We start from the raw sequence: 26,938 nt of genomic DNA, 5'->3' as shown, positions 1-26,938 counted from the left end.
CCATTTACCCTTACCCCTCCCCCCGTACCCTTACCCCGCCCCCTACCCCGATCTTTTAAAAGGGATAGTTCAACCAAATTACGTATTTAGTTCACAATCATTCTAGTGCAATCCACGCTTTGGGTTAGTTTACCTAGCCTCCCCTTGTCCATAGAATACGTACAGGGTAAGGAAACCAAGATGTGAAGTGTTTTCTATGAACAGTCCCTTTAACTCAACCTGAGAGCAGCAGATTTTTCTTTCTGTAGTATTTGAAGTGCCTAGCTGTTTTATGTTGGGGGGGGATGACAGATTTAAGACTTTATTTTTATTTTATTGGAGAGCTTTGTATATAAACTGAAGGATGACATCGCTGTGATCGTTTGTAGCATGCAACTGATGTTTTCTCATTGCCCACCAAGCCAATCACTGTCCATGTTCATGAATTTTTCTTCCTGCTTTGGGATCCATACGTATTGTTTCATTTGGAAAATCATAGGTTCAAATGGCACCCTATTCCCTACATAGTGAACTACTTTTGACAAGGGTCCATAGGGCTCTGGTCAGTAGTGCACTGAATCGGGTGTGATTTGGGATGTAATAATGGAGACAAGCCAATCCACACGTGCTGCTGCAACGTGATGCCAAGAGGGTACAAATTGACAGCATATTGTCAAATTATGATATTTTTTTTCTTCATTTTGAGTCATTTTCAGATGTCCAGATGTGGTCTGAGTTCGGCATTGTGTCCAGTCTTTTGACCATGCGGCGCCGATTGGTTTTTATTTCCATCTCACTTGCAACCGCTCGTTCTGTTTTGTGTTCCTTGATGAAATGATTTGTAACTATATATAATAAAAGGATATTTCAAATGTATATATTTTGTGCTGTTAAGTGACTTTATTTTTTTTATCTGTATGATTTAATTGGTGCTCAAAAGTATCAAGGTAGCAGAAGCAAGTGGAAATGGAACTGAATTGTGTGACGATATGTCAACTGTGCTGTGGCCACCCAAATGAAAAATATCCACTTTACTAAAATCAGAAGCTTTTAGATAGGAAATGGGAGCGCCACCGGAATGTTCCTTATCTAGCCTGCAGGGGGCGCCAAAGAACAGATACTGGCCTTACTGCACCAACTACCTTATGACCGTTTTTAGTTCAATTGCAAAAGTCAAAGAACCTCTTGTCATTAAACATTAAACCCCAAAGTGAAAGGCTTAGTGTGTGTGTTTGTCATCATAATGAAGACCTTTGTATCGATACAGATCCACTCAAATAACTTTTGCTGTGTTGCTTATTGCAAACAAAAACGTCTACTACGTCTATGGAAAAGTCAACAAACAAGTTGTATTTGTGCCCAGAGTAAACTTTTATTTGATTAGATTTTTTTTTATTTTTTTAAACCGATCAATCAGCAGATTTCCACTGCCAAACATCCCAATTTACCACGTGGTTGAATGAATGACTTCTGTCTGTACTCCATAGGATATGAACCTTGATACCTTGTAAAGTAGTACTTTAGGAAATAGTTTAATCAATCCGTATCATCAATTAAATCACTATGGACAAAACATGTAACCATGACAAGAAAACACACCCACATGAAGCACCTGCACCTTTTGTAGCCATGTAAGAAGAGTCCCGATTTATTTATCTTTTATTTTATTTTTTAAAAATGTTATAATATATATTTTTTTAAAGGCGTTAAATGCTGTTGGCGATCTCACTCAATGATCGAGGCCTCCAATAGCCAAAAGACTGTTCACATGGGCAGCACCATTTTTAGGGCTTCCACCATTTTTTTTTTTATGTAGTCAACTGAGTGAGTGGGACTTAACTTCATTGGCTGATTCGTCCTGGTGACCTTGTTGGAGTCATGTCCAACCGGGGTCATCATGAGGAATCGGCCAATCAGGAAATGTACTATTTCAAAATGGAGAGAACGGGTTGAGGCTGTCGCAGGTAGTTGACCTCGCATCATTTCACAAAGGACTCCTCCGTTGTATCCCTGCGATGAGCTTCGTCTCCTCTGACACGGATTACTATAGCAGAGTCATCAGAGAAGTTCTGTGTGTGTGTGTGTGTGTGTGTGTGGGGTCATGTGTTAACAGGAAAGGGTTATTTCCCCTTAGTAAGAATGTGAGTTATCCAGTGACATATTCCATTTTCTCTTTACACCTCCAGAACTGGGTACAAACGCAGTTCAAATATGTCAAACATTTGCTTTAGCCTGCCTGGAGTGCCTGCCTGGAGTGTCTGATGTCTTTTTCCTGTTGGTTTCAGTTCAACAGACAAGCTCAATCAAGCAGAACTAAAGTATTTCAAAATGATCTCCAATAGTGCTTGGGTTCCCGTCAGGGAAACGGACCAGAGTTCTTCCGGGTCACGTCACACGGACCTCTCACGACAACAAACGGAACACAGGCGATACATCTGCCTAGACGCTCCCAGTCACACCAAGACAAGGAGAGGATACATGGATGTGTGGTTTACAAAATTAGCACTTTATAGTAAGAAAAATTAAACTATGCAATGTTTATTTGTTGCAACTATTGTATTTAAATTACCCTCCATTGCAGTTTTGTTTGTTTGCCATTCTGAATCTAGCCGTTTTACAAAGGACAAAGCGGATAGCTGTCACCCGTGTGTACCCTCATGGCCTCTGCTGTGGGTTAGTTATAATAATTCTAGGCCATTTAGCATCTGTTTTTCAAGGTGACCTACAGTAATGCATGCACACATTCTCTAATGGGTGGCCCCAGCAGGAACTGAACATACGCTCCTGGAGTTGCAAGTGCAATGGTCTACCAACTGCGCCACACAGGACAGCATGCTAGGGGTTGTTTGACTGGTTTTTAAATTCTGATGTTCTACCAGGGGGATTCTGATGTTCTACCAGGGGGATTCTGATGTTCTACCAGGGGGATTCTGATGTTCTACCAGGCTAAATGTCCTTTCAATTCTTAGAGTGCCTGAAGGGTAGGGGGTAAGGGACTTGGATTGGAATTTTGAATTGGGCACTTGCCATATGATTTCTCTGAAGTGTGGTCACCAGGTTTAGTGACCAGGTGTAGACATACAGCTCTATGGATTTAAAGTTAGCCTTGTGTGGTCTGTCCACTAGTTGAATCACTGTCCTTTTGCTAACCCCTCTGGGTCGTTCCATTTGATTTCAATCCCTTTTTGACCTCACCCCCCTTTTCATTTGAATGAAACTATCTATACATATTTCCCCTTGGTAGAAGTAAGTTAGAAAATAACTGTTTGGACCTGAATTGCAAAATTATTCGGAGAGGTGCTCACTCAGTTGACCATTTCTTCATCACTGGAAGAGCTAACGGTTGAGTTTGATTTAATTTAAACGTTTTCATACAAACAGGGTTGTCAAACTATTTGATAATTTCTTGGTTATTATAATTTTTAATAAAAATTGATTTTTTACCTTTAACATCAATTATTTAAAAACGCATAAAATCTTTATGTACTCACTTAGTACACTGGCTAAGTGAAAGTAGCATGTTAAGGTTTTATCACCCTTATTTCCACCTACCCAGTTCTTTCTTATCAGTAACCTGGACTAATAAAAGGCCAGAGATGCACTCCTTTGGGTATATTGTTTAATTGGATAAATTATTTATCTCTCTCCGTGGTCAACTGTTCTGTCAATCTTCTTGCCATAAATAAATAGAGGCCCCCACTTGTATCGTTGCCAGACCTCTCCACGTCACCGTCAACTCCCCCGACCAGCCCCTATGACGTCGATTCTTCAGAATTTGATTACTGTTGTCCTAGCAGCAGGATATTATCTTGCCGGCATGATCGCGGATTTTTTTTCAACATAAGAGTCCCCTTGCAAAAAAACACTAAACTGGGAATATCATTTTTTTTTTTGCATTGCACTACAGTGCAATACAACTGTTTTTCACAGCACTGAAACCACCTTTGAAAAAATAAATAGATAATTTGACATATCTTAATTTTAATAGTGTATTTATGTCAGCATTTCTTTTGAAAGTTTACGCAAATACTGTTATGTTGAAAGCATTTGTGTAGGCTATGTTTAAAGAAATACACTTTTAATGAAATACAAATGTGTCATTGGACATACTCAATAGAGTCTGCAAAACTTAAATGGGTCTCTTGTGCTGAGCAAAGAGTTTAATACAGAGTGCTGCTGAGTCCTTAAAGGCTCTGCATGGTCTTGTGCTTAGCGGAGCAGAGCAATTGTGAAGAAAGTTGTCATGGAAGTAAGTTTGTGTTTATACAGGATGTACTGCCACCACCTACCGTCAACCAATCATGTCAATGCAGAGCTATACAGAGCCCTCCAAGCTGTCCGAGCCCTCCGCATTGTTAAAACATTTGAGAGGCACATGGCGATGCAGTACGAAGCTTGATTTGGCCGTTGCATGCCTCTGGAGGCTCCACAATCATGTCACACCTTCCATACGAAGCCTCCAACCACCTTTTCAGATCAAGCATAAATTGGCTTTAACTCCACCCACTCTATTCATTGCAATGTAATTGCATATACACGGTATATGGTATACTTATTGACTCCAGTCCCCCTCCCAAACTAACAACATTCGGTTAGTAGCGACTCTACTGGGTTTTTCCAACCCACTTTAACTCAGATAGGTAGAAAAGTTTTCCCTCTACAGCCCAATATTCTCAACATACCAATGTCAACATTTTTTTCATTATTTGTCTTTAAAAAAATGTTTTCAAAAACATATTTTATATTTGTTTTCAGAAATGACGTATTAAATGTTTTATATTGGCACAATAAAAGTGGCCTTTGATTATTTTTTTATGAGGTATCCAGATTGCAATGTTTTCAAATGCAGGCTATTATTTTGAAGGTTTCTTCGTTACCATACGAAAAAACGGACATGATCGTTTGTGCTGCTGGCAGAATTAGTAGTCAGAGTTTGGAAACGCTTCAGAGACCGCCGGCTGGACGACTGGCTAGTGACAGCAGCTGACAAGCAAGATAAACCACATTTTCGCCTCTGACTTGTAGAGATTACATTTACGAGAAGACAAAGAAGATTATGGTTAGATTTTTTAAACATGGCACATAATAATAATACGCTATTACATCTCTTCGCAGGCGGGTAAGTGTTCCTTTTACGACATTTAATTGTTTCATTTTTATCTAGCTAGCATTAGCATAGCTGAATATATATATATATATATATATATATATTTAATAGTCTAGCGGCTTCTGCTTTTGTCCCGGTAAATTTATGTTAGCTATTGTGTTAGATTGATGGGTTACTCGGCAGCTTGCGTTGTCGTTTTAAGATATTTGTGCCACATCTTGACCAAACGAGTCATATTCTCACTAAACCGAAATGTGTTTAACAAGCTAACGTTACTCTCCCCCTCCACTCAATGAGTGAGAAGGCCTCGCTACAGCATGAGGTTGCGACGTAACTCTAATGGTGAACAGTGTGATTCTAACAATTTTGCCAAAGATTTCATAACAGTATTTTTAACTGGCTAACAAGTGTTTATTGTATCATTCGTCTAGTTATTCAATGTCAGGTGGCCCAACTATTGTCCTTCTCACTGCTAGCATGCTAGCTAGGCTAATCAAACCGGATATTGATTTTTATGAATCGTCTATCCCGACTGGCGTTAATAAACAGTTAGCTAACTTAAAAAAATAAAATAAAAATTATAGTGAAAATCCTGGCCATTTGCAATGACCTCTATTTCTACGAAGGTCCGTATCACTTGAGCTATGAACTCGAATACAACATTCAAGAGTATTAATGTTTTATATTTGATGTGGCATTTAGTTAACTGGCAAGTGTCGCAGTCTATTCTGACCTTAGAATATGTCCTCGAGTTACATAATCGTTCCCCAGTCATTCAGTCATCCATGTGACGATGTGAAGTGCTGCAGCTAGCAAGCTATCTCGTTTTAGTCACTGCAGCTTAGCATAGAGGAATCTACTATATTTATAGCTAGCGATATATTTATTATATTCTAAGATGTATATAAAAAAAAAAAAAAAAGATCAAACGTAACCTAAAATGTATTTGAGCTAATATGTAGCTAGCTATTCATGAGAAAAATATTATCCGACTTAAACTTGGAAGTTTATAAAGATTTTTTATTTTGGAAGCTAGCAGGACTATTTGACACTCAAGGTCACCCATTGACAGCTCTTGACATTTGGGAAACCACTATTCAAAACCTAGGACTGATAATCCATTTAGTTGGGGATATATGATCCTGTATTGGACCCATAGAGGAATAGAAATGCAAGTCATATAGTTATGTCTATATAGGCCCTATATTTCATAGAACAGCCAATGTTAAGAAGTGCCATAGTGGTGAGGATAATGGTAATAACGCTTACTTTATTTATAAAATCAGAACATAATAATAATAATAATAATAGCCCATCTGTATACAGCCCATCTATCTACCTCATCCCCATACTGTATTTATTTATTTAGTTATTTTTGCACCACAGTATCTCTATTTGCACATCCATCTTTTTGCAGATCTACCATTCCAGTGTTTAATTGCCATATTGTAATTACTTCGCCACCATGGCCTATGTATTGCCTTAACTCCCTTATCTTACCTCATTTGCACACACTGTGTATATAGCCTTTGTTTTCTATTTCTATTGAATTATTGACTGTATGTTTTGTTCATTCCATGTGTGACTCTGTTGTATGTGTCAAACTGCTATGCTTTATCTTGGCCAGGTTGCAGTTGCAAATGAGAACTTGTTCTCAACTAGCCTACCTGGTTAAATAAAGGTGAAATAAAATAATTTAAAAAAAATGACAGTTGAAAAAAATAACATTAGTCGCTATAGTAGAATAGAGCAAATATCATAAGTGACAAGCTCACACTGAATATCATTGTCAAGGCAATACTACATTTATTTTGGGATTGAGATCCAAGAGTCTAGCCTGCCTTTCCAAGCTGCACACTGACTGCAGACATAACATCAAGAACTGTATTTACAGAGGCTGTTACATGCCATGGTCTCTTCTGAGCTAGTAAATGTTTAATGGTTTCACATTTTAACTGATTCAAAAAGTTAACTTTGGTTGTCTGGAGGACACCATGATATGGCCTTTTGCCATACCGTGTTTAGTATGCATATCACTGTCACACGTAGGGTTATGCAACTCCGTCTCGTCCACAGTATGTTTTTCTCATTGCGTCCCAGACGGCTAGGAGATGCTTATGATAAGCCGAGTGAATGGATAGCTATTTGTTTGTTATTGGAAGCAGTTGCATTTGGCACAATGTGCCCTTTAGACATCTAGTAACTCTGACTTGAGCTCCAGAGTTCCTCTGTGGAGATACGAGAGAACCTTCCAGAAGGACAACCATCTCTGTAGCACTCCACCAATCAGATGTGATATATCAGAAATTGTCTAATATAATTGTCAATCTAAAATACGATCATATAATTCTAAAATAATTGATACCGGTTTGATCCAAATGTTCCTTCTAAATAGCCTCTTAAGAAATATGTAACATACTATAAATGTCTCTGAGTACAGTTACATGCACACAGTAATGCGATGTATTTTGGATAGTCAGATTAATGTAAGTTTGATTTAAACTTTTACATGCTTTGTAAGAAGAACGATTCCCCCTAAATACTCCTGTTTTTACATGGACATATCTGAAATCAGGCTACCTTATGTCACTTTGATAGATGAAGAAAATCGCCCATCTAAATAAATGTTCTTCCACAGCCTTGCATGTTATTTTTGGGAAGCGTTTTTTTTATTATTTTGAGTTTGGACATATACAGTTTGTGAACGACTTCTAGTTTAGTTGTTCCGAACTCACTTCAGTCACGCTAAAGAAGGAGGCTGGTGCTAACACGTGCGCAGTACAAATTAAACGCCGATTTAAAAAAAAAAAAAAAAATGCGTTTTGCATGTCCTAATCATTTGAAAGATTGCTCAGAAAACCAGGTGTTTTTATTCGGGGTATGTTTACTTAGATTTTTTTGACCTTACGTCGGTTTTAAGATAAGGCACTGTGTAAGGTGTCTTCAGCCGATGTTAGTTTATGGGTGAGGATTTAACGGAATTGTTTGAATGGAATGTTGGCATATTGGCGGTTCATTTGAAAAATTTGAATCATTAACGGTATCGTTCTTAAAACTGGCAGGCTAGCTTTGGTAACACATATATACAGTGCAGATTAATTCCTCAAATTAATTATTTTACACTCTTTTATCACAGCGCTGGCAAACCATGGTTGACGAGCTCCCTGACCAAAACGGCCGACCTAAATTTGTGTCAAACATATCCGGCTTGCGGGTGGTTTGAGTAAAAAAATATATAATATTATACTGAACAAAAATATGAATGCAACATGCACAAATTAAAAAATATTTTAGAGTTACAGTTCATATAAGGAAATCAGTCAATTGGAAAAATGATTTAGGCCCTAATCTATGGATTTCAACACGACTGGGCAGGGGTGCAGCCATGAGTGGTCTTGGGAGGGCATTGGCCCACCCACTTGGCAGCCAGGCCCAGCCAATCAGAATTTGTTTTCCCCCACAAAAGGGCTGTATTACAGACAGAAACACTCCTCAGCATGTCTTGCGCCTCCCGTAGTCTTGGCTGTGTGGCGTTGTTACACGTGGTCTGCGGTTGTAAGGCTTGTTGGACGTACTGCCAAGTTCTCTAAAACGACGTAGGAGGCAGCTTATGGTAGAGAAATTAACATTAAATTCTCTGGCAACAACTCTGGTGGACATTCCTGCAGTCAGCATGCCAATTGTCCGCTCCCTCATCTTGAGACGTGGCATTGTTGTGTGACAAAACGGCATATTTAGAGTAACCCTTTATTGTCCCCAGCATAAGGTGCACCTGTGTAATGATCATGCTGTTTAATCATCTTCTTGATATGCCACACCTGTCAGGTGGATGGATTATCTTGGGAAAGGAGAAATGCTCACTAACAAGGATGTAAACAAATTTGTACACAATTTGAGGTTCTTGTGCGTATGGAACATTTCTAGGTTTTTATTTATTTCATCTCATGAAACATGGGACCAACAATTTACATGTTGCGTTTTATATTTTTTGTTCAGTGTACGAAAATGCGTGCGTGTAGATACAGTGTATTCAGAAAGTATTCAGACCCCTTCACAGTTTCCACATTTTGTAACGTTACAGGCTCATAATATTTTTTTTTACTCATCTACACACAATACCCTATAATGACAAAGCAAAAACTTTTTTTTTTTTGAAAATTTTCCAACGGAAATATCACATTTATGTAAGTATTCAGACCCTTTTACTCAGTACATTGAAGTACCTTCGGCAGCGACTACAGCCTCGAGTCTTCTTGGGTATGACGCTACAAGCTTGGCGCACCTGTATTTGGGGGAGATCCTCTCATTCTTCTCTGCAGATCCTCTCAAGCTCTGTCAGGTTGGATCGGGAGCGTCGTTACACAGCTGTTTTTAAGTCTTTCCAGAGATGTTTTGATCGGGTTCAAGCCCTGGCTCTGGGACGTTCAGAAACTTGTCCCGAAACCACACCTGTGTTGTCTTGGCTGTGTGCTTTGGGTCGTTGTCCTGTTGGAAGGTGAACCTTCGTCCCAGTCTGAGGTCCTGAGTGCTCTGAAGCAGGTTTTCATCAAGGATCTCTCTATGCTTTGCTCCATTGATCTTTCCCCTTATCCTGACTAGTCTCCCAGTCCCTGCTGCTGAAAAACATCCCCACAGCATGATGCTGCTGCCACCACCATGCTTCACCGTAGGGATGGTGCCAGGTTTCCTCCAGACGTGACGCTTGGCATTCAGGCCAAAGAGTTCAATCTTGGTTTCATCAGACCAGAGAATCTTATTTCTCATTGTCAGTCTTTTTGGCAAACTCCAAGCACGCTGGCATGTGTCTTTTTACTGAGGAGTGGCTTTCGTCTGGCCACTCTACCATAAAGGCCTGATTGGTGGAGTGCTGCAGAGAAGGTTGTCCTACTGAAAGGTTCTCCCATCTCCACAGAGGAGTTCTGTCAGTGACCATCGGGTTCTTGGTCACGTCCAAGAGCAGGCCCTTCTCCGCCGATTGCTCAGTTTGGCTGGGCGGCCAGCTCTAGGAAGAGTCTTGGTGGTTCCAAAATTCTTCCATTTAAGAATGATGAAGGCCACTGTGTTTCTTGGGGACCTTCATTGCCGCAGACATTTTTTGATACCCTTCCCCAGATCTGTGCCTCAACAATCTTTTCTCAGAGCTGTACGGACAATTCCTTCAACCTCATGGCTTGGCTTTTGCTCTGACATGCACTGTCAACTGTGAGACCATATATAGACGTGTGCCTTTCCAAATCATGTCCAATAAATTGAATTTAACACAGGTGGACTTCAATCAAGTTGTAGAAACATCTCAAGGATGATCAATGGAAACACAATGCACCTGAGCTCAATTTTGAGTCTCATAGCAAAGGGTCTGAATACTTATGTAATTAAGGTTTTATTGTTAATACATTGGTAAAAAATGTCTAAACCAGTTTTCGCTTTGTCATTATGGGGTGTTGTGTGTAGATTGATGGAGAATTTAAAAAATAAATAATTTTTTTTTTTTTTAGAATCAGTCTATAATGTATCCACACAATACCTCATGTCAGTGTAATTATGTTTACAAATCAATTAAACATTAAAAGTAAGGTGGTAAAAATGTGCTCAAGAACCACACAAAATGACGTACACTCACTCTGTGTGCTACTTAACATGATTTTTGAATGACTTCCTCATCTCTGTACCCCACACATAAAATCATATCTACGGTCCCTTAGTCTAGCAGTGAATTTCGGATTCAACCAAAAAGATCAGGGAGGTTTTCCAAAGCCTTGCAAAGAAGGACACCGATTGGTAGATGGGTAAAAATGTAAAAAATACATTGAATATCCCTTTGAACATGGTGAAGTCATTAATTACACTTTGGATGGTGTATCAATACACCCAGTCACTACAAAGATACAGGCGTCCTTCCTAACTCAGTTGCCGGAGAGGAAGGAAACCGCTCAGGGATTTCACCAGAGGACCAATGGTGACTTTAAAACAGTTACATAGTTTAATGGCTGTGATGGTAGAACTGAAGATGGATCCTCTTGAAAATCTATGGTAAGACTTGAAAATGGCTATCTTGCAATGATCAACAGCCAACTTGGCAGAGCTTGAAGACTTTTTAAAAATCCAGGTGTGCAAAGCTCTTGGACTTACCCAAAAAGACTCGCAAGCTGTAATTGTTGCCAAAGACGATTCTAGCATGTGTTTTACTCGGGTGTCAATACTTATGTAAATTAGATTTTCAATACATTTGAAGAAATTTCCATAAATATGTTTTCACTTTGTCATTATGGGGTATTGTGTGTAGATGGCCAAGGGATTTTTTGGTTAATTTTTTTTTAGATATTCAATTTATCACTTTAACACAACAAAATGTGGGAAAAGTCAAGGGATATGAATACTTTCTGAAGGCACTGTATGTTTTAATTATTATTATTATTATTTAAATCACTAAAACCAAATCTGAACTGTGTCTAGCTCGCTAATAATCACCAAAACAGCAAGAAAATAACCTCTGGACCTCGTTGAAGACGGAATGCGGGCCCCCTCGGGGCAAAACAAATCTAATTCCTTCTGTCACGCCTTGTCTTGGATGGACAGGGGTTGTAGAGAGGTTAATATCTTCTGTGACGCAAGACTATTCCTCACTTTAAAAAAAAAAAAAAAAATGTAGGTCATAAATCAAATGAAGTGCGTGATTTGGACATTTTTAAACGGCTATGTAGGCTTAGGCTGTAAGACCTCTTCTCTCTCTAGCTTTTAGTCAAATTAGAGCTTCTTGGTTCAATGACCTTTTGTGCCAGATGTGTATAGAGTCAATGTGAGAGCCTGTTCACGACACTGTCTCTTTTAGTGAGGCCATTAAAAGTACTGCGTGGCTGCTACTGTTATGTATATTGATGGTAAATTACATTCCCTGAGAGAGGGAGAAATGGAAATCCAGGGGTGGACTTATGACCCAACTGAATCTCACTGATAACACTGCAACAGACAGCAGGACTACTTCACCCGGTATAATCATAGCACACTACAAATTGGACAAATGTAAATACGTGTTTTTGTATTTTTAATAGTCTACCATGCCCTGACAAAAGGCTGGTTCAGGTACGTAAGGGCAACAACTAAGGCTCTCCACTTCCTGAAACCTCTTTGGTAATCCTTTCCACCGTCATCGGAGTTCAATCTCCATTGTCATTCGCCTTGTTAATTCATTAATGCCATATTAATGTTTTGCTATTCTCCGTGTAGATGTTGTAAACCTGACTTTTTAAATGACCTGAGATTAGTGTATATATTATTACTGTATTATATATGTTACTGTATTTTCCCATCTTTCTGTCTGCAGATGTAGTGGTACGGTGGGAGCCATCGTGACTTGTCCTCTGGAGGTGCTGAAGACCAGGCTGCAGTCGTCGGGCCTCGCGCTCCGGCCCGTGTTCCAGGTCCAACTGGGCACGCTCAATGGTACTGGGGTCATCAGACCAGGCTCGGGCACCGTTACGCCACCTGGCCTGCTGCAGGTCTTACGGTAAGGGTTTGTCCCTCTTCTTATTATTAGCTTGGGGCTAGTCTACTATGGGTCTTACGGTAAGGGGTTGTCCCTCCTTATTAGCTTGGGGCTAGTGTACTATGGGTCTTACGGTAAGGGGTTGTCCCTCCTTATTAGCTTGGGGCTAGTCTACTATGGGTCTTACGGTAAGGGGTTGTCCCTTTTTATTAGCTTGGGGCTAGTCTACTATGGGTCTTACGGTAAGGGGCTCATATGTGTGGGGCTAGTCTACTATGGGTCTTATGGTAAGGGGTTGTCCCTCCTTATTAGCTTGGGGCTAGTCTACTATGTATCTTACGGTAAGGGGGGTTGTCCCTCCTTATTAGCTTGGGGCTAGTCTACTACGGGTCTTACGGTAAGGGGCTCTTATAAGTTTGGGCTGCTACAGGTCTCGTAATGGTTTCACCATGTTGTGTACAGTGCTGTGAAAAAGTATTTGTCCCCTTTCTGATTTTCTATAATTTTGATACGGAATGTTATCAGATCTTCAGCCAACCGCTAATATAAGATAAAGGGAACCTGAGTTTTTCAAATAACAAAAACAAATATACTTAATTAAATAAAATAAAGTTATTCAACACCCAACTCCACTCAGTTTGTATTTTTTTTATGGATCCCCATTAGTTCCTGCCAAGGCAGCAGCTACTCTTCCTGGGGTTTATTATAGATCCCCATTAGTTCCTGCCAAGGCAGCAGCTACTCTTCCTGAGGTTTATTATGGATCCCCATTAGTTCCTGCCAAGGCGCCAGCTACTCTTCCTGGAGTTTATTATAGATCCCCATTAGTTCCTGTCAAGGCAGCAGCTACTCTTCCTGGAGTTTATTATGGATCCCCATTAGTTCCTGCCAAGGCAGCAGCTACTCGTCCTGGAGTTTATTATAGATCCCCATTAGTTCCTGTCAAGGCAGCAGCTACTCTTCCTGGAGTTTATTATGGATCCCCATTAGTTCCTGCCAAGGCAGCAGCTACTCTTCCTGGGGTTTATTATAGATCCCCATTAGTTCCTGCCAAGGCAGCAGCTACTCTTCCTGAGGTTTATTATGGATCCCCATTAGTTCCTGCCAAGGCGGCAGCTACTCTTCCTGGAGTTTATTATAGATCCCCATTAGTTCCTGTCAAGGCAGCAGCTACTCTTCCTGAGGTTTATTATGGATCCCCGTTAGTTCCTGCCAAGGCAGCAGCTACTATTCCTGGAGTTTATTATGGATCCCCATTAGTTCCTGCCAAGGCAGCAGCTACTCTTCCTGGGGTTTATTATGGATCCCCATTAGTTCCTGCCAAGGCAGCAGCTACTCTTCCTGGAGTTTATTATGGATCCCCGTTAGTTCCTGCCAAGGCAGCAGCTACTCTTCCTGGAGTTTATTATGGATCCCCATTAGTTCCTGCCAAGGCAGCAGCTACTCTTCCTGGGGTTTATTATGGATCCCCATTAGTTCCTGCCAAGGCAGCAGCTACTCTTCCTGGGGTTTATTATGGATCCCCATTAGTTCCTGCCAAGGCAGCAGCTACTCTTCCTGGAGTTTATTATGGATCCCCATTAGTTCCTGCCAAGGCAGCAGCTACTCTTCCTGGGGTTTATTATGGATCCCCATTAGTTCCTGCCAAGGCAGCAGCTACTCTTCCTGGGGTTTATTATGGATCCCCATTAGTTCCTGCCAAGGCAGCAGCTACTCTTCCTGGGGTTTATTATGGATCCCCATTAGTTCCTGCCAAGGCAGCAGCTACTCTTCCTGGAGTTTATTATGGATCCCCGTTAGTTCCTGCCAAGGCAGCAGCTACTCTTCCTGGAGTTTATTATGGATCCCTGTTAGTTCCTGCCAAGGCAGCAGCTACTCTTCCTGGGGTTTATTATGGATCCCCATTAGTTCCTGCCAAGGCAGCAGCTACTCTTCCTGGGGTCCGGCAGAATTAAAGCATATATACAATTTAAAAAAACAAACATTACAATACAAGCATTACAGAATTCACAACACACTGTGTCCCCTTGGACCCCTGCTCTACTACCTACAACACAAAATCCGTGTGTGTGTGTGTGTGTGTGTTTGTTCCTATGTTTGTGTTGCTTCACACTCCCCACTGTATAATAAGGTGTGTTTTTTAAATCTGATTCTACTGTTTATCAGTTACCTGATGTGGAATAGAGTTCCATGTAGTCGTGTCTTTATGTAGTTTCTGTGCGCCTCCCATAGTCTGGCTCTCTGTGTACATCCAAGGCCCAGACGTGCTGCCCTGTTCTGAGCCAATTGCAATTTTCCTAAGTCCCTCCTTGTGGCACCTGACCACACGACTGAACAGTAACCCAGGTGTGCTAACTAGGGCCTGTAGGACCTGCCTTAGGTTGAGGTTTAGTAAATGATTTGTCCCAAATACTATGCTTTTAGTTTTTTTTATATTTAGGATTAACTTATTCCTTGCCACCCGTTCTGAAACTATCTGCATCTCTAAGTATTGCAGTCATTTCAGTTGCTGTAGTGGCTGACGTGTATAATGAGTCATGCCAGTGGCATGTCGTTAAAGATTGAAAAAAGGAAGGGGCCTAGACAGCTGCCCTGGGGAATTCCTGATTCTACCTGGATTATGTTTGAGGCTTTTATTAAAGAACACCCTCTGTGTTCTGTTAGACAGGCAACTCTTTATCCATAATATAGCAGGGGATGTAAAGCCATGACACATCAGTTTTACCAGCAGCAGGCTGATCGATAATGTCAAAAAAAAGTCTAACAATACAGCCTCCCACAATCTTTTTATCAGCAACTTCATTCAGCCAATCATCAGTTATTTGTGCTGTGTTTGTTGAATGTCCTTCCCTTATAAGCATGCTGAAAGTTTGTCAATTTGTTTACTGTAAAATAATGTTGTATCTGGTCAAACACATTTTTTTTCTGTTGGCTGTTTGAGCCAGTAAAGGGGCTTTACTATTCTTAGGTAGTGACTTTTGCTTCCCCCCATGACTGGGGGGAACTTTCTAGTAGGCTAGGATTGAAAAGCAGGCTAACGGGAGTGGCAATATCATCCCCAATATCATCCTCAGTCATTTTCCATCCAAGTTGTCAGACCCCGGTGGCTTGTCATTGTTGATAGACAAAAAAAAAATGTCACCTCTTCCACACTCACTTTACGGAATTTGAAATTACAATTCTTGTTTTTAATAATTTAGTGAGATATACTTGGATGTGTAGTGGCAGCATTTGTTGCTTGCATGTCATGCCTAAGTTTGCTAATCTTGCCAACTACTTTAAGGAATATTTAAATATCTGCCAATCCTTTTTCCTCATCAATCCACTCGGATTTAAGTTTTCAGTAATTTTCTTAATGGGTGCATGCTTATTAGTAACTGGAATAAGCAATTTCATAATGTGTTAAGATCAATGTGTTAACTTCTTATGGCTGCAATCCCGTTAACGGGATAATTTTCATCAACAACCGCTGAATTGCATAGCGCCACATTCAAATAATATTACAAAAAATATTTAAATTCATGAAATCACAAGTGCAATATAGCAAAACCACAGCTTAGCCTTTTGTTAATCCACCTGTCGTGTCAGATTTTTAAAATATGCTTTACAGCGAAAGCAATCCAAGCGTTGGTGTAAGTTTATCGATCGCTCGACAAAACATTATGTACACCTAGCATCAAGTAGCTTGGTCACGAAAATCAGAAAAGCAATTAGTAAATTAGCATTAGTAAAGATGTGATCAATACATGTTGATGATTTCATTCCTGTGCTGTTTGTAACTACCCTGGTAGGTTGACTGATAACCTGATCCAGGTTGCAGGCACTGGTTACAGTTTGAAGCTTTGATTTGAGTGGGCAGCCTGATGAAAGCTAGTTAATATTTAAATCCCCTAGATAATATACCTCCTCTATTGGTATCACATACATTCTCAAGCATTTCATACATATTATCCAGATACTGACTGTTAACACTTGGTGGTCTATAGCAGATTCCCACCAGAATGGGCTTTAGGTGAGGCAGAGTAACCTGTAGCCATATTACTTCAACAGTATTTAACATTCTCCAGATACTGACTGTTAACTCTTGGTAGTCTATAGCAGCTTCACACCTGAATGGGCTTTAGGTGAGGCAGACGAACCTGTAGGCATATGACTTCAACAGTATTTAACATTATCCAGATACTGACTGTTAACTCTTGGTAGTCTATAGCAGCTTCACACCTGAATGGGCTTTAGGTGAGGCAGACGAACCTGTAGCCATATGACTTCAACAGTATTTAACATTATCCAGATACTGACTGTCTATAGCAGCTTCCCACCAGAATGGGCTTTAGGTGAGGCAGATGAACCTGTAGCCATATTACTTCAACAGTATTTAACATGAGATCCTCTCTAATCTTTACAGGAATGTGGATCTGAGTATAAACAGCAACTTGTTGTGACATCTTTAGCTGCAAAGACTCCAACTAAACGCTTCCTGTAGTTGTTGATCAGTCTCTCACATCACTGTGGAGGAAGTTTTTGGCCCACTCTTCCATACACAACCGATTTAACTCGCAACATTTGTGCGTTTTCAATCATGAGCTGCTCCTTTCAAGTCCTGCCACAACATCTCAATTGGAATTAGGTCTGGACTTTGACTGGGCCATTCCAAAATGGCAAAATGTGTTGCTTTTTAACCATTTCCATGTAGACTTGATTGTGTGTTTTGGATCGTTGTCTTGCTGCAGAATGTAGCCTTCGGGATCTGTGGTTGTGCCAGGCCACCCACGGGGCTGCCAGGCCACCCACGGGGCTGCCAGGCCACCCACGGTGGCTGCCAGGCCACAAGGAATTACTAGGCTAAGAATGTTTTGTCCTATGGTCCCTGGTCAGAAGTAGTGTACTGTAGGGCATAGGGTGCAATTTGGGATGCTGCTCTAGTTGTGTGAAATTAGGCCTGTGTCTTTACTCTACCACTCCGTCTAAAGAGGAGGAAACGAGCCCGCCTCCACCCTGTCTGACGAGGGCCCGCCTCCACCCTGTCTGACGAGGGCCCGCCTCCACCCTGTCTGACGAGGGCCATTACTGTTATCCTGTTTTATACACAAAAACTAGAGACTAAAGATAGAGCTATCTTGTTCTAATCTAAGAGCTGTTTGCCAGCTGTGGGGAACGCACGCACACGCACTGACGCACAGTGCAGCGAGGACACTTATGTAAGTGCTGATGCCACCTGTGGAAATGTCCCTCACCCCCGAGGCCCAGGGAGGGTTGCCTCCGACCACAGACTGGGTGAGAGTGATGGCGTGACTGTGCCTCTGCCAAATTGAACACGAGGAGGAAGCCGTGCCGACTGACATCCCGAAATGTGGTCTGTGGTTTCTCATGTTTCTCGCCTCAAGGGGTTAGTGCCGGAGGCCTTTTGCTGAATGTGACTGAACCAGTCTGGACTGGACTCAGCTGAATGGTTCAGAGGGGAATGGCTCAAATAGTATCTTCAACCTGTTCACTCAGTGCAGTTTAAAAAAAAAAAAAAAATACCTTTGAAACTGACCAACAATGGCATTTTGGAGGTGAGCCATTGTAATTCTAAGTGACTCTACAACCTTCAAGCATCCATTTGAATTCATTTCACCAATAATTGTTGTGAATGAACCTGTTCTCCCCCAAAATCCTTGTTTATCCAGTGTTGTCTGTTGTGACAGTAGAAGGTTGCTTGAAGGTTGTGGCTCACTGGCTCACTTCCAAACGCCGTTGTTGGTCAGTTTTAAAGGTAAAATGTTAAAACTCTTTAAACTCTGTAAATCCATAACATGTTATGACTAAACAGGATAACTTTTAAAATCCTTTATTTACTTGGCCTGAAGGGTATTTTTTATCTATTTGAACAAAATGACGTCGTTACAGTGTGGGAAAACTAGCGGTGGGATTAATCGTGTCCTTTTTAAATAAATTAATAATAAATACAAATCTGCAGAGTGCAGGACGAATGCATCAGTCCTGTTCTGTCCCTGTGTGTCTACGCAACTGGCCTATTTGTCTGCTACGGGACTAAGTGTGTGTGTGTGTGTGTGTGTGTGTGTGTGTGTGTGTGTGTGTGTGTGTGTGTGTGTGTGTGTAAAGTCAATCCCACTGAGGCGACAGAGTTCACAGTGCATCTCCAGTTTCAAAGGGTATACTGGGGTTGAGAGTAGGGTCTTGGCCAAAACCATAGTCCTGTGATATGGAGGGAGGGGGGGGGGGGGGGAGATGTCATATCACGATTAATTAAGTGAATTATCACTAACGATTCAATTTAACAATATACCCATGGCAGTACATGCTGTTTTGCCAATGCAGACGTCGGATTGACTTGCGGAGTGACCATACAGCATCCTGAACCCTACTACTGAATCCACGTCCTAAATAGATGTTCGTGTCATTCAAACATTTTTTTTAAGAAAAGTGTATATTCAATTAACTGGTTTGTTTTTCTTCCCATTTCTAGGTCAATTCTAGAAAAAGAGGGACCACTGTCGCTTTTCCGGGGACTGGGTCCCAATCTTGTTGGGGTGGCCCCTTCAAGGTAAGCCTGCTAAATGAGACACGGACTGCATTTGAAAGGGTGGCTTCGTTTTGGTGTAAGTAATGTTTGGGTGTGGATGTGTTTTTGTATGTCCACACCCTTAACAACCTACACACTCACCCTTTTATCATGTCATTACCAAGGACCGGCTTTTAGACTGCAACATGTTATTACTGCTGTGTTGTTGAATTAAGACATACGAGGACAGGACGGACCGGCGAGGGAGGGCGGGGCGAGGGAGGACGGACGGACCGGCGAGGGAGGACGGACGGACCGGCGAGGGAGGACGGACGGACCGGCGGGGCGAGGGAGGACGGACGGACCGGCGGGGCGAGGGAGGACGGACGGACCGGCGGGGCGAGGGAGGGAGGGAGGACGGACGGACCGGCGGGGCGAGGGAGGACGGACGGACCGGCGGGGCGAGGGAGGACGGACGGACCGGCGGGGCGGGGGTGGGAGGGAGGACGGACCGGCGGGGCGAGGGAGGGAGGACGGACCGGCGGGGCGAGGGAGGGAGGACGGACCGGCGGGGCGAGGGAGGGAGGGAGGGAGGACGGACCGGCGGGGCGAGGGAGGGAGGGAGGACGGACCGGCGGGGCGAGGGAGGGAGGGAGGACGGACCGGCGGGGCGAGGGAGGGAGGGAGGACGGACCGGCGGGGCGAGGGAGGGAGGGAGGACGGACCGGCGGGGCGAGGGAGGGAGGGAGGGAGGACGGACCGGCGGGGCGAGGGAGGGAGGGAGGGAGGACGGACCGGCGGGGCGAGGGAGGGAGGGAGGGAGGACGGACCGGCGGGGCGAGGGAGGGAGGGAGGGAGGACGGACCGGCGAGGGAGGGAGGGAGGGAGGACGGACCGGCGGGGCGAGGGAGGGAGGGAGGACGGACCGGCGGGGCGAGGGAGGGAGGGAGGGAGGACCGGCGAGGGAGGGAGGACGGACGGACCGGCGGGGCGAGGGAGGGAGGACTGATGGACCGGCGGGGCGAGAGGACGGACCGGCGGGGCGAGAGGACGGACCGGGAGGGAGGACGGGCCGGCGGGGCGAGGGAGGACGGACCGGCGGGGCGAGGGAGGGAGGACGGGGAGAGGGAGGGAGGACGGACCGGCGGGGTGAGGGAGGACGGCCTTATTCTAAAGTGTATTAAATTGTTTTTCCCCATCAATCTGTTTTTTCCCCATAATGACAAAGCAAAAACAGGTTTTTAGAAATGTTTGCAAATGTATTTAAAGTAAACAACTGAAAAATGACATTTACAAAAGTATTCAGACCTTTTGCTCGGTACTTTGCTGAAGCTCCTTTGGCAGCGATTACAGCCGCTAGTCTACAGAATGTGGTGATGGTGAAGGGGTCTGAATACTTGCCGAATGCACCGTATACAGTCCTCACTAAGGGGTTTGTCTGTCCCTCTCTCTCTCTACATTATACCATCGCCCAACTTACAAGCGCTGCCATTCAGATAAATAAGACATTTTTACACTCCTTGGGTTTGTACAGTAACGTAGTATCCATCCTCAGTAAGCGGGGGTGGGGAGGGGGTCACTGGAAACTCACCAACGTTCCCACCAAAATGATTTCACTCCCAGAAATAGTTAGTGTGGGGCCAGCTGACCCGCCCCCATGCTATCAGCCAGCTGACCCGCCCCCATGCTATCAGCCAGCTGACCCGTCCCCATGCTATCAGCCAGCTGACCCATGCTATCAACCAGCTGACCCATGCTGTCAGCCAGCTGACCCACGCTGGCCCCACGCTGTCAGCCAGCTGACCCGCCCCCACGCTGTCAGCCAGCTGACCCGCCCCCACGCTGTCAGCCAGCTGACCCGCCCCCACGCTGTCAGCCAGCTGACCCGCCCCCACGCTGTCAGCCAGCTGACCCGCCCCCACGCTGTCAGCCAGCTGACCCGCGCTATCAGCCGCCAGCTGACCCGCGCTATCAGCCGCCAGCTGACCCGCGCTATCAGCCGCCAGCTGACCCGCGCTATCAGCCGCCAGCTGACCCGCGCTATCAGCCGCCAGCTGACCCGCGCTATCAGCCGCCAGCTGACCCGCGCTATCAGCCGCCAGCTTCCAAATCCTGCCTGGCATTCAGAATGAGAATAGCACTAGTCCAGACCCATCTCTCTCTCTCTCGACCACCCCCTGGCCTGCCTCGGTGCTTATTCAACCCATTCTGCTGCTGCCTGTGACACACACTGTATGGGATGGACTGTTCCAGAAGCATAGCAGACTGCTCTGGACAGGACACACGTGGCACGCTTTGCTGGCTCTGTCAAAGGCTGCTGCTACTGCTGCTTCACAGGTTTCGGGGCAGCACCTGGCCATGTGATGTTACATAAAGCCACGCTGACGTTTTATAAAACACAGTGAAAGATGGACACCCACTTACTGAGAAATATGCATTTGTTTAAACTTTTTAAAGAGGGAATCTGATTTCTCACCCGTATCTTTTGTTTTGTCTTCTTGTCTTTTTCTTGTAGAGCTATTTATTTTGCTGCCTACAAGAAGTCTAAGGAGACGTTCAATGACTTCTTCGTCCCCAACAGTGGAGTGGTGCACATGTCCTCAGCTGGTTGTGCAGGTGAGACCGTCTGAAGCAAACCACGGCGACCCCAGCGTAAGGGGGACGGCGACCCCAGCGCCTGTGGGAAGCACTCTACCCTCATTCTATATGAAACACAAAGCAATAGAGCCAAAGCAATGAGCTCCTGAGTTGGGAAAATCTTGTGCAATACACAGACGCTTGTCTTGTATTCAAGATCCTAAATGGCCTGGCTCCCCCTCCACTCAGTATTTTTGTTAAACAAAAAAAACACAAACCTATGGCAGCAGATCCACTAGGTCTGCCATGAGAGGTGACTGTATAGTTCCCTTAAGGAAAAGCACCTTTAGTAAATCCGCTTTCTCTGTGAGAGCTTCCCATGTCTGGAATACACTGCCTTCAGACACATATAACTGCACCACCTATCACACTTTCACAAAATGCATGAAGACCTGGCTAAATGTCAATCGGATTTGTGAACATGGTCCCTAGCTGTGTGTTGCCGCTTTCCATATTGTCTGTTGTCTAACTTGTGAGGTGTGGAAACACTTTGTTGCTTTTATGAATTTTGTCTTGCTGCTTTTTGTTCTATGTTGCTCTGTCTGTATGCTACGTCTTGCTTGTTCTATGTTGCTCTGTCTGTATGCTACGTCTTGCTTGTTCTATGTTGCTCTGTCTGTATGCTACGTCTAAACCATGTAGGTTCTATGCCTGCTGGGTAAACCATGTAGGTTCTAATGCCTGCTGGGTAAACCATGTAGGTTCTAATGCCTGCTGGGTAAACCATGTAGGTTCTAATGCCTGCTGGGTAAACCATGTAGGTTCTATGCCTGCTGGGTAAACCATGTAGGTTCTATGCCTGCTGGGTAAACCATGTAGGTTCTATGCCTGCTGGGTAAACCATGTAGGTTCTATGCCTGCTGGGTAAACCATGTAGGTTCTAATGCCTGCTGGGTAAACCATGTAGGTTCTAATGCCTGCTGGGTAAACCATGTAGGTTCTAATGCCTGCTGGGTAAACCATGTAGGTTCTAATGCCTGCTGGGTAAACCATGTAGGTTCTAATGCCTGCTGGGTAAACCATGTAGGTTCAATGCCTGCTGGGTAAACCATGTAGGTTCTAATGCCTGCTGGGTAAACCATGTAGGTTCTAATGCCTGCTGGGTAAACGAGTTTTTGTGGTGATTTTTTTTGGGCCATTTTGTCCACTAAAATGTGTGTATATATATATATATAATACACATATTTATTATATAACTCTATAACTATGTGTTGTATAATGATTGAATTTCTGCTCTGTCAGGAATCCTGGAGGATTTGTCCTTCCTGACCTTCTGTTCTTTCCCTGAACTCCCATCCAGAGATATAAAGTGAACTCTGTCCCTTTCTCTTGCTCCATCCAGTGATACGACAACTCTCTGTTTCTACTTCCTGTTTCAGCCTTTGTTACAAACTCCCTCATGAACCCCGTCTGGATGGTTAAGACCAGGATGCAGCTGGAGAGGAAGTATGTACATTTATATTGTTCCACAGTTCTTACTTCCTTGTTTAATTTACTTTTATTAAGTCTCTTTTTTTAAAAGCTTTTTACAGGATTTAAATGCAGACATGTTTTAGATACTAGTTTTGTACTAATGGAGTCAGAACATTCATTAAAGGGTTACGGTAGGTAGTAGTGTGTAATTACAGTTCTGTCACCACCACCATTTGAATGTGATCTTTGACGGGCCCCCCATCTTGGCTGCTGTCCTGTCCTTGGGTTACGCAGTTTGCGTGGTGTAATGTGACCGGGCAGATCCATAAATACACTGGCTGCTGACGCATTAGGCTGCGTTGGAGGGAGAGGCTATATTTACACAGAATCTGTATCCCAAATGACGCCCTGTATAGGGGCACTACTTTTGACCAGAAACGTGTTCCAAAGTAGTGACCCTATGTAGGAAATGAGGTGGCGTTTGGAACGCATGGAGCAATAGAACTATGTGAGGTCACCGTTACGGGGACACGCATGTCTGGTGACCTAGTGTCCTATTTACCCTGCAGACCTGTTCATATAGGTAGTCACTCAAACTATAGTTAACTATTGGGGGGGGGGTTGTTATTTGGTAGATGGAAAAATAGGAATATATATATATATATTTAAATTGTACCATGCTAAATGCACATTTCATAAAGTTTTAAGTTTATCGTTTTAAAGTAACAGAGGACATTACAATAGAGGATGTCTCTTGATTTTTTTGTCACAAGACTGGAGTGTGAGGTATGACACTTGATCTGCCTGAGGTTGTGTTGTTTACTGGCTATGGTGCCCCTGACACCTCTGTTCTTGGTCATCTGCGTTAGGGCACACCTTCACAAAAAAATATAGCAAAACCATTCTTATAGAACAAGTTCAAATAGTAGGTTACCACCCACAAAATGACGTTCCTGCAGGAAAATGTTTTTTCTGATCCAATTTAACCTCTTCTCTAAATCTTCTGCCAAAAACAGACTTTTTTTGACACCTGCTGATGTATTTTTTTATTTTTTTAGATCAATACTGACCGTCTTTTCCTCCAGGGTACGAGGGGAGAAGAAGACGAACGCGCTGCAGTGTGCCCGTAACGTTTACAAGACCGAGGGCATGAGAGGTTTCTACCGGGGTCTGACGGCGTCCTACGCTGGCATCTCCGAGACCATGATCTGTTTCCTCATCTACGAGACGCTGAAGAAACGCCTGAACGAAGCGCGCTTCACGTCGCCGAACAGCGAGACGGAAAAAGGGGCGTCGGATTTCCTAGGCCTGATGATGGCGGCTGCCTTCGCTAAGGGTTGTGCTTCTTGCATAGCCTACCCGCACGGTAAGCATGGGGATTAATGGGTATGGATTAAGTAAATGCTACAGTGTTAACTTGTCATACCACACCTCAAACTACAACAACCACACATTGACGTAAGAGGCAAAACAGCTTTTAATTGACGACGGCCCGATCTACAACTGTCTACTGTACAGTAGCACAGCATACACCCATGACTCAATGTTAACTTGAGTGAGAAGCCTTTAGTAGAAACTCAACACACGTCCTTCCATCTTTAGTCAAAATACTCTGTAGACCGCATTCAAAATCACCTTTTTAATTTTAATTCATCTTAATTTCTCTCCTTCTCTCTCTCTCTCTGCGTCTCTTCCATTCGTCAGAGGTGATTCGGACAAGGCTGCGAGAAGAGGGCAGCAAATATCAGTACTTCTTCCAGACAGCACGGTTGGTGGCAGTGGAGGAGGGCTACGCTGCGTTTTACAGAGGACTCATTCCTCAGCTTATCAGACAGATCCCCAACACAGCCATCGTCCTCTCCACCTACGAACTCATTGTCCACCTGATGGGAGACTCCTCGCAGTAATCGACAACAACAATGACGACGACGACGACGACGACAACGACATGGTAGCTAAGGAAAAGACCAGTTTTGGTCGGCCCGTCCTAGATGGAAGGGCAACACAATGTAGTTATATCCCAAGGCACGTTGGGCAAGAAAGAGACAATTGTGAAATTGCAGAATTTCTGTTTTGTTGGAAAGACTGGTTTAGAGACTGTTGGTTTCTCTTGAGGGAATTTAAAGGCAGGTTTTACTGTTATCCAATGAACTGTAACTGTTTTTTAGGATACATCCTAAATAGCAAACTATCCCCTATTTAGTGCACTACTTTTGACCAGGGTCCATAAGGGCTCTGGTCAAACGTAGTGCACTTTATAAAGGGGCCATTTTGGACTCTTTAAAAAAAAAAGTTTTTTTTTTTTTTCATTGAAGCATGTTATTTAGAAGTTGTTCAGAAGAATTTAAACTCTCAAGAATTGTGGTACTACTGACAGGACAACTCTAGCCTGAGTCCCAGATCTGTTTGTGTTGTATCGCCATTGCTGTCATGAGTTGAGTTGGCAAGACGGCACAAACGTATCTGGGATTCAGGCTAGGACCATATGAGAATAACTGTAGTTGTTTTCATACAAGATAAAGGGGTCATCTGAATAGAAAAGTATTGTTTTAAATTGGAACTAAATTATTTTGTATTTTTTGTTATTGTGTTGTCTGACTTTCTCTGATGCTTATAAATGTTGAATGTCCAAAAGATCAGTCAAGGTCTTGGGCTACAGGTTATATAATTTTATGCTAATTAGGGAAGATCAAGGCATAGCTAGAATTGTTCCTTGCGAGCCACCACACACCATCCATCATGATAGTTCCTGCTTATTCATTGACTACCATAGTGATTTTTGAAGTGTGATTTTTAATTATTTTCCATGACAAATACAGGTTAATTTATATATTGTGTTAGAGAACATAATCGTCTTTTTTTTTTTTTTTTTACAATATGACCGTGAAAGCTTATTTGACCAGTGGCTCAATAAAATTCGGCTTAAGTGTTCGGCTCATTGTTTTTGAATGGTGTAAAACTACAGTAATCTGGTTGAGAAAGATGGACTGAACTCCTAGTGGTGTTAAGATGATTTCACTTGATGGTTTACTGTAAAGGTGCTGACTATGTTAACTGGGTTTCCTCACAGCTTCACAAATCAAACCACACTTACATAAATGATTTTCACTTGATTGAACCACTATGTCTGATTGAGATTACTACAGTACTGTACTTTGAAGGGTACATAATAGCGGTTGTCTATTCATCTTTATCTAGTAAAATACTGTACAGTAGTACCTTTAGTGGATTTGGAATGCAATCCCATGGGTTTGTATCCCAGTCTTAACATTTTAATTGTGATTTATAATATACTGTATCAGTACTTATCACAAAAAAATGTTTTCATGTCAACTTGCCAATTGGCAACCCATCATTTATGGGATGAATTGACACAAGCAAACTTTACAATTCACTGAGGTAATTTGGTTGATAATTCTTCTTCCGGGTGTTTTCTGCAGGGTGCATTTTATAAAGCGTGAATAAATTCAATACATAATAGTAAATAAGGTTATCAAAACTAATTATATCACCTAGAGCAGTAAAATATTATAACCTCGGTAAAAATGGAAATGTCCTTTTAGGAAACTTAACATGTGTTAATATTTGTATGAACAACAGACATAAACTGAACCAGTTCCACAGACATGTGACCAACAGAAATTGAATAATGTGTCCCTGAACGAAGGGGGGGGGTCAAGATCAAAAGTAACAGTCAGTATCTGGTGTGGCCACCAGCTGCGTTAAGTGTTGCAGTGCATTTCCTCATGGACTGCACCAGATTTGGCAGTTATTGCTGTGAGATGTTACCCCACTCTTCTACCAAGGTATCTGC

General features: G+C 43.0%; 1 protein-coding gene across 1 annotated transcript; it reads left to right on the top strand.

Moving 5' to 3' along the window:
• Positions 1–4,891: 4,891 nt before the first annotated feature.
• LOC139416945 (solute carrier family 25 member 33-like) lies at positions 4,892–26,602 on the top strand. The gene is made up of 7 exons (XM_071166132.1): positions 4,892–5,098; positions 12,408–12,590; positions 19,039–19,116; positions 21,590–21,690; positions 23,091–23,157; positions 24,210–24,490; positions 24,829–26,602. Exons 1-7 carry the CDS (start codon positions 5,055–5,057, stop codon positions 25,029–25,031), a joined length of 957 nt encoding a protein of 318 aa, XP_071022233.1. The 5' UTR covers positions 4,892–5,054; the 3' UTR covers positions 25,032–26,602.
• Positions 26,603–26,938: the final 336 nt, after the last annotated feature.

The sequence above is a fragment of the Oncorhynchus clarkii genome, chromosome 9, assembly GCF_045791955.1.
Source record: "Oncorhynchus clarkii lewisi isolate Uvic-CL-2024 chromosome 9, UVic_Ocla_1.0, whole genome shotgun sequence".
In the NCBI taxonomy this organism is placed as follows: Eukaryota; Metazoa; Chordata; class Actinopteri; order Salmoniformes; family Salmonidae; genus Oncorhynchus; species Oncorhynchus clarkii.
The sequence above is the reverse complement of the archived record's forward strand: the minus strand, read 5'-3'. Positions and strand labels throughout refer to the sequence as shown.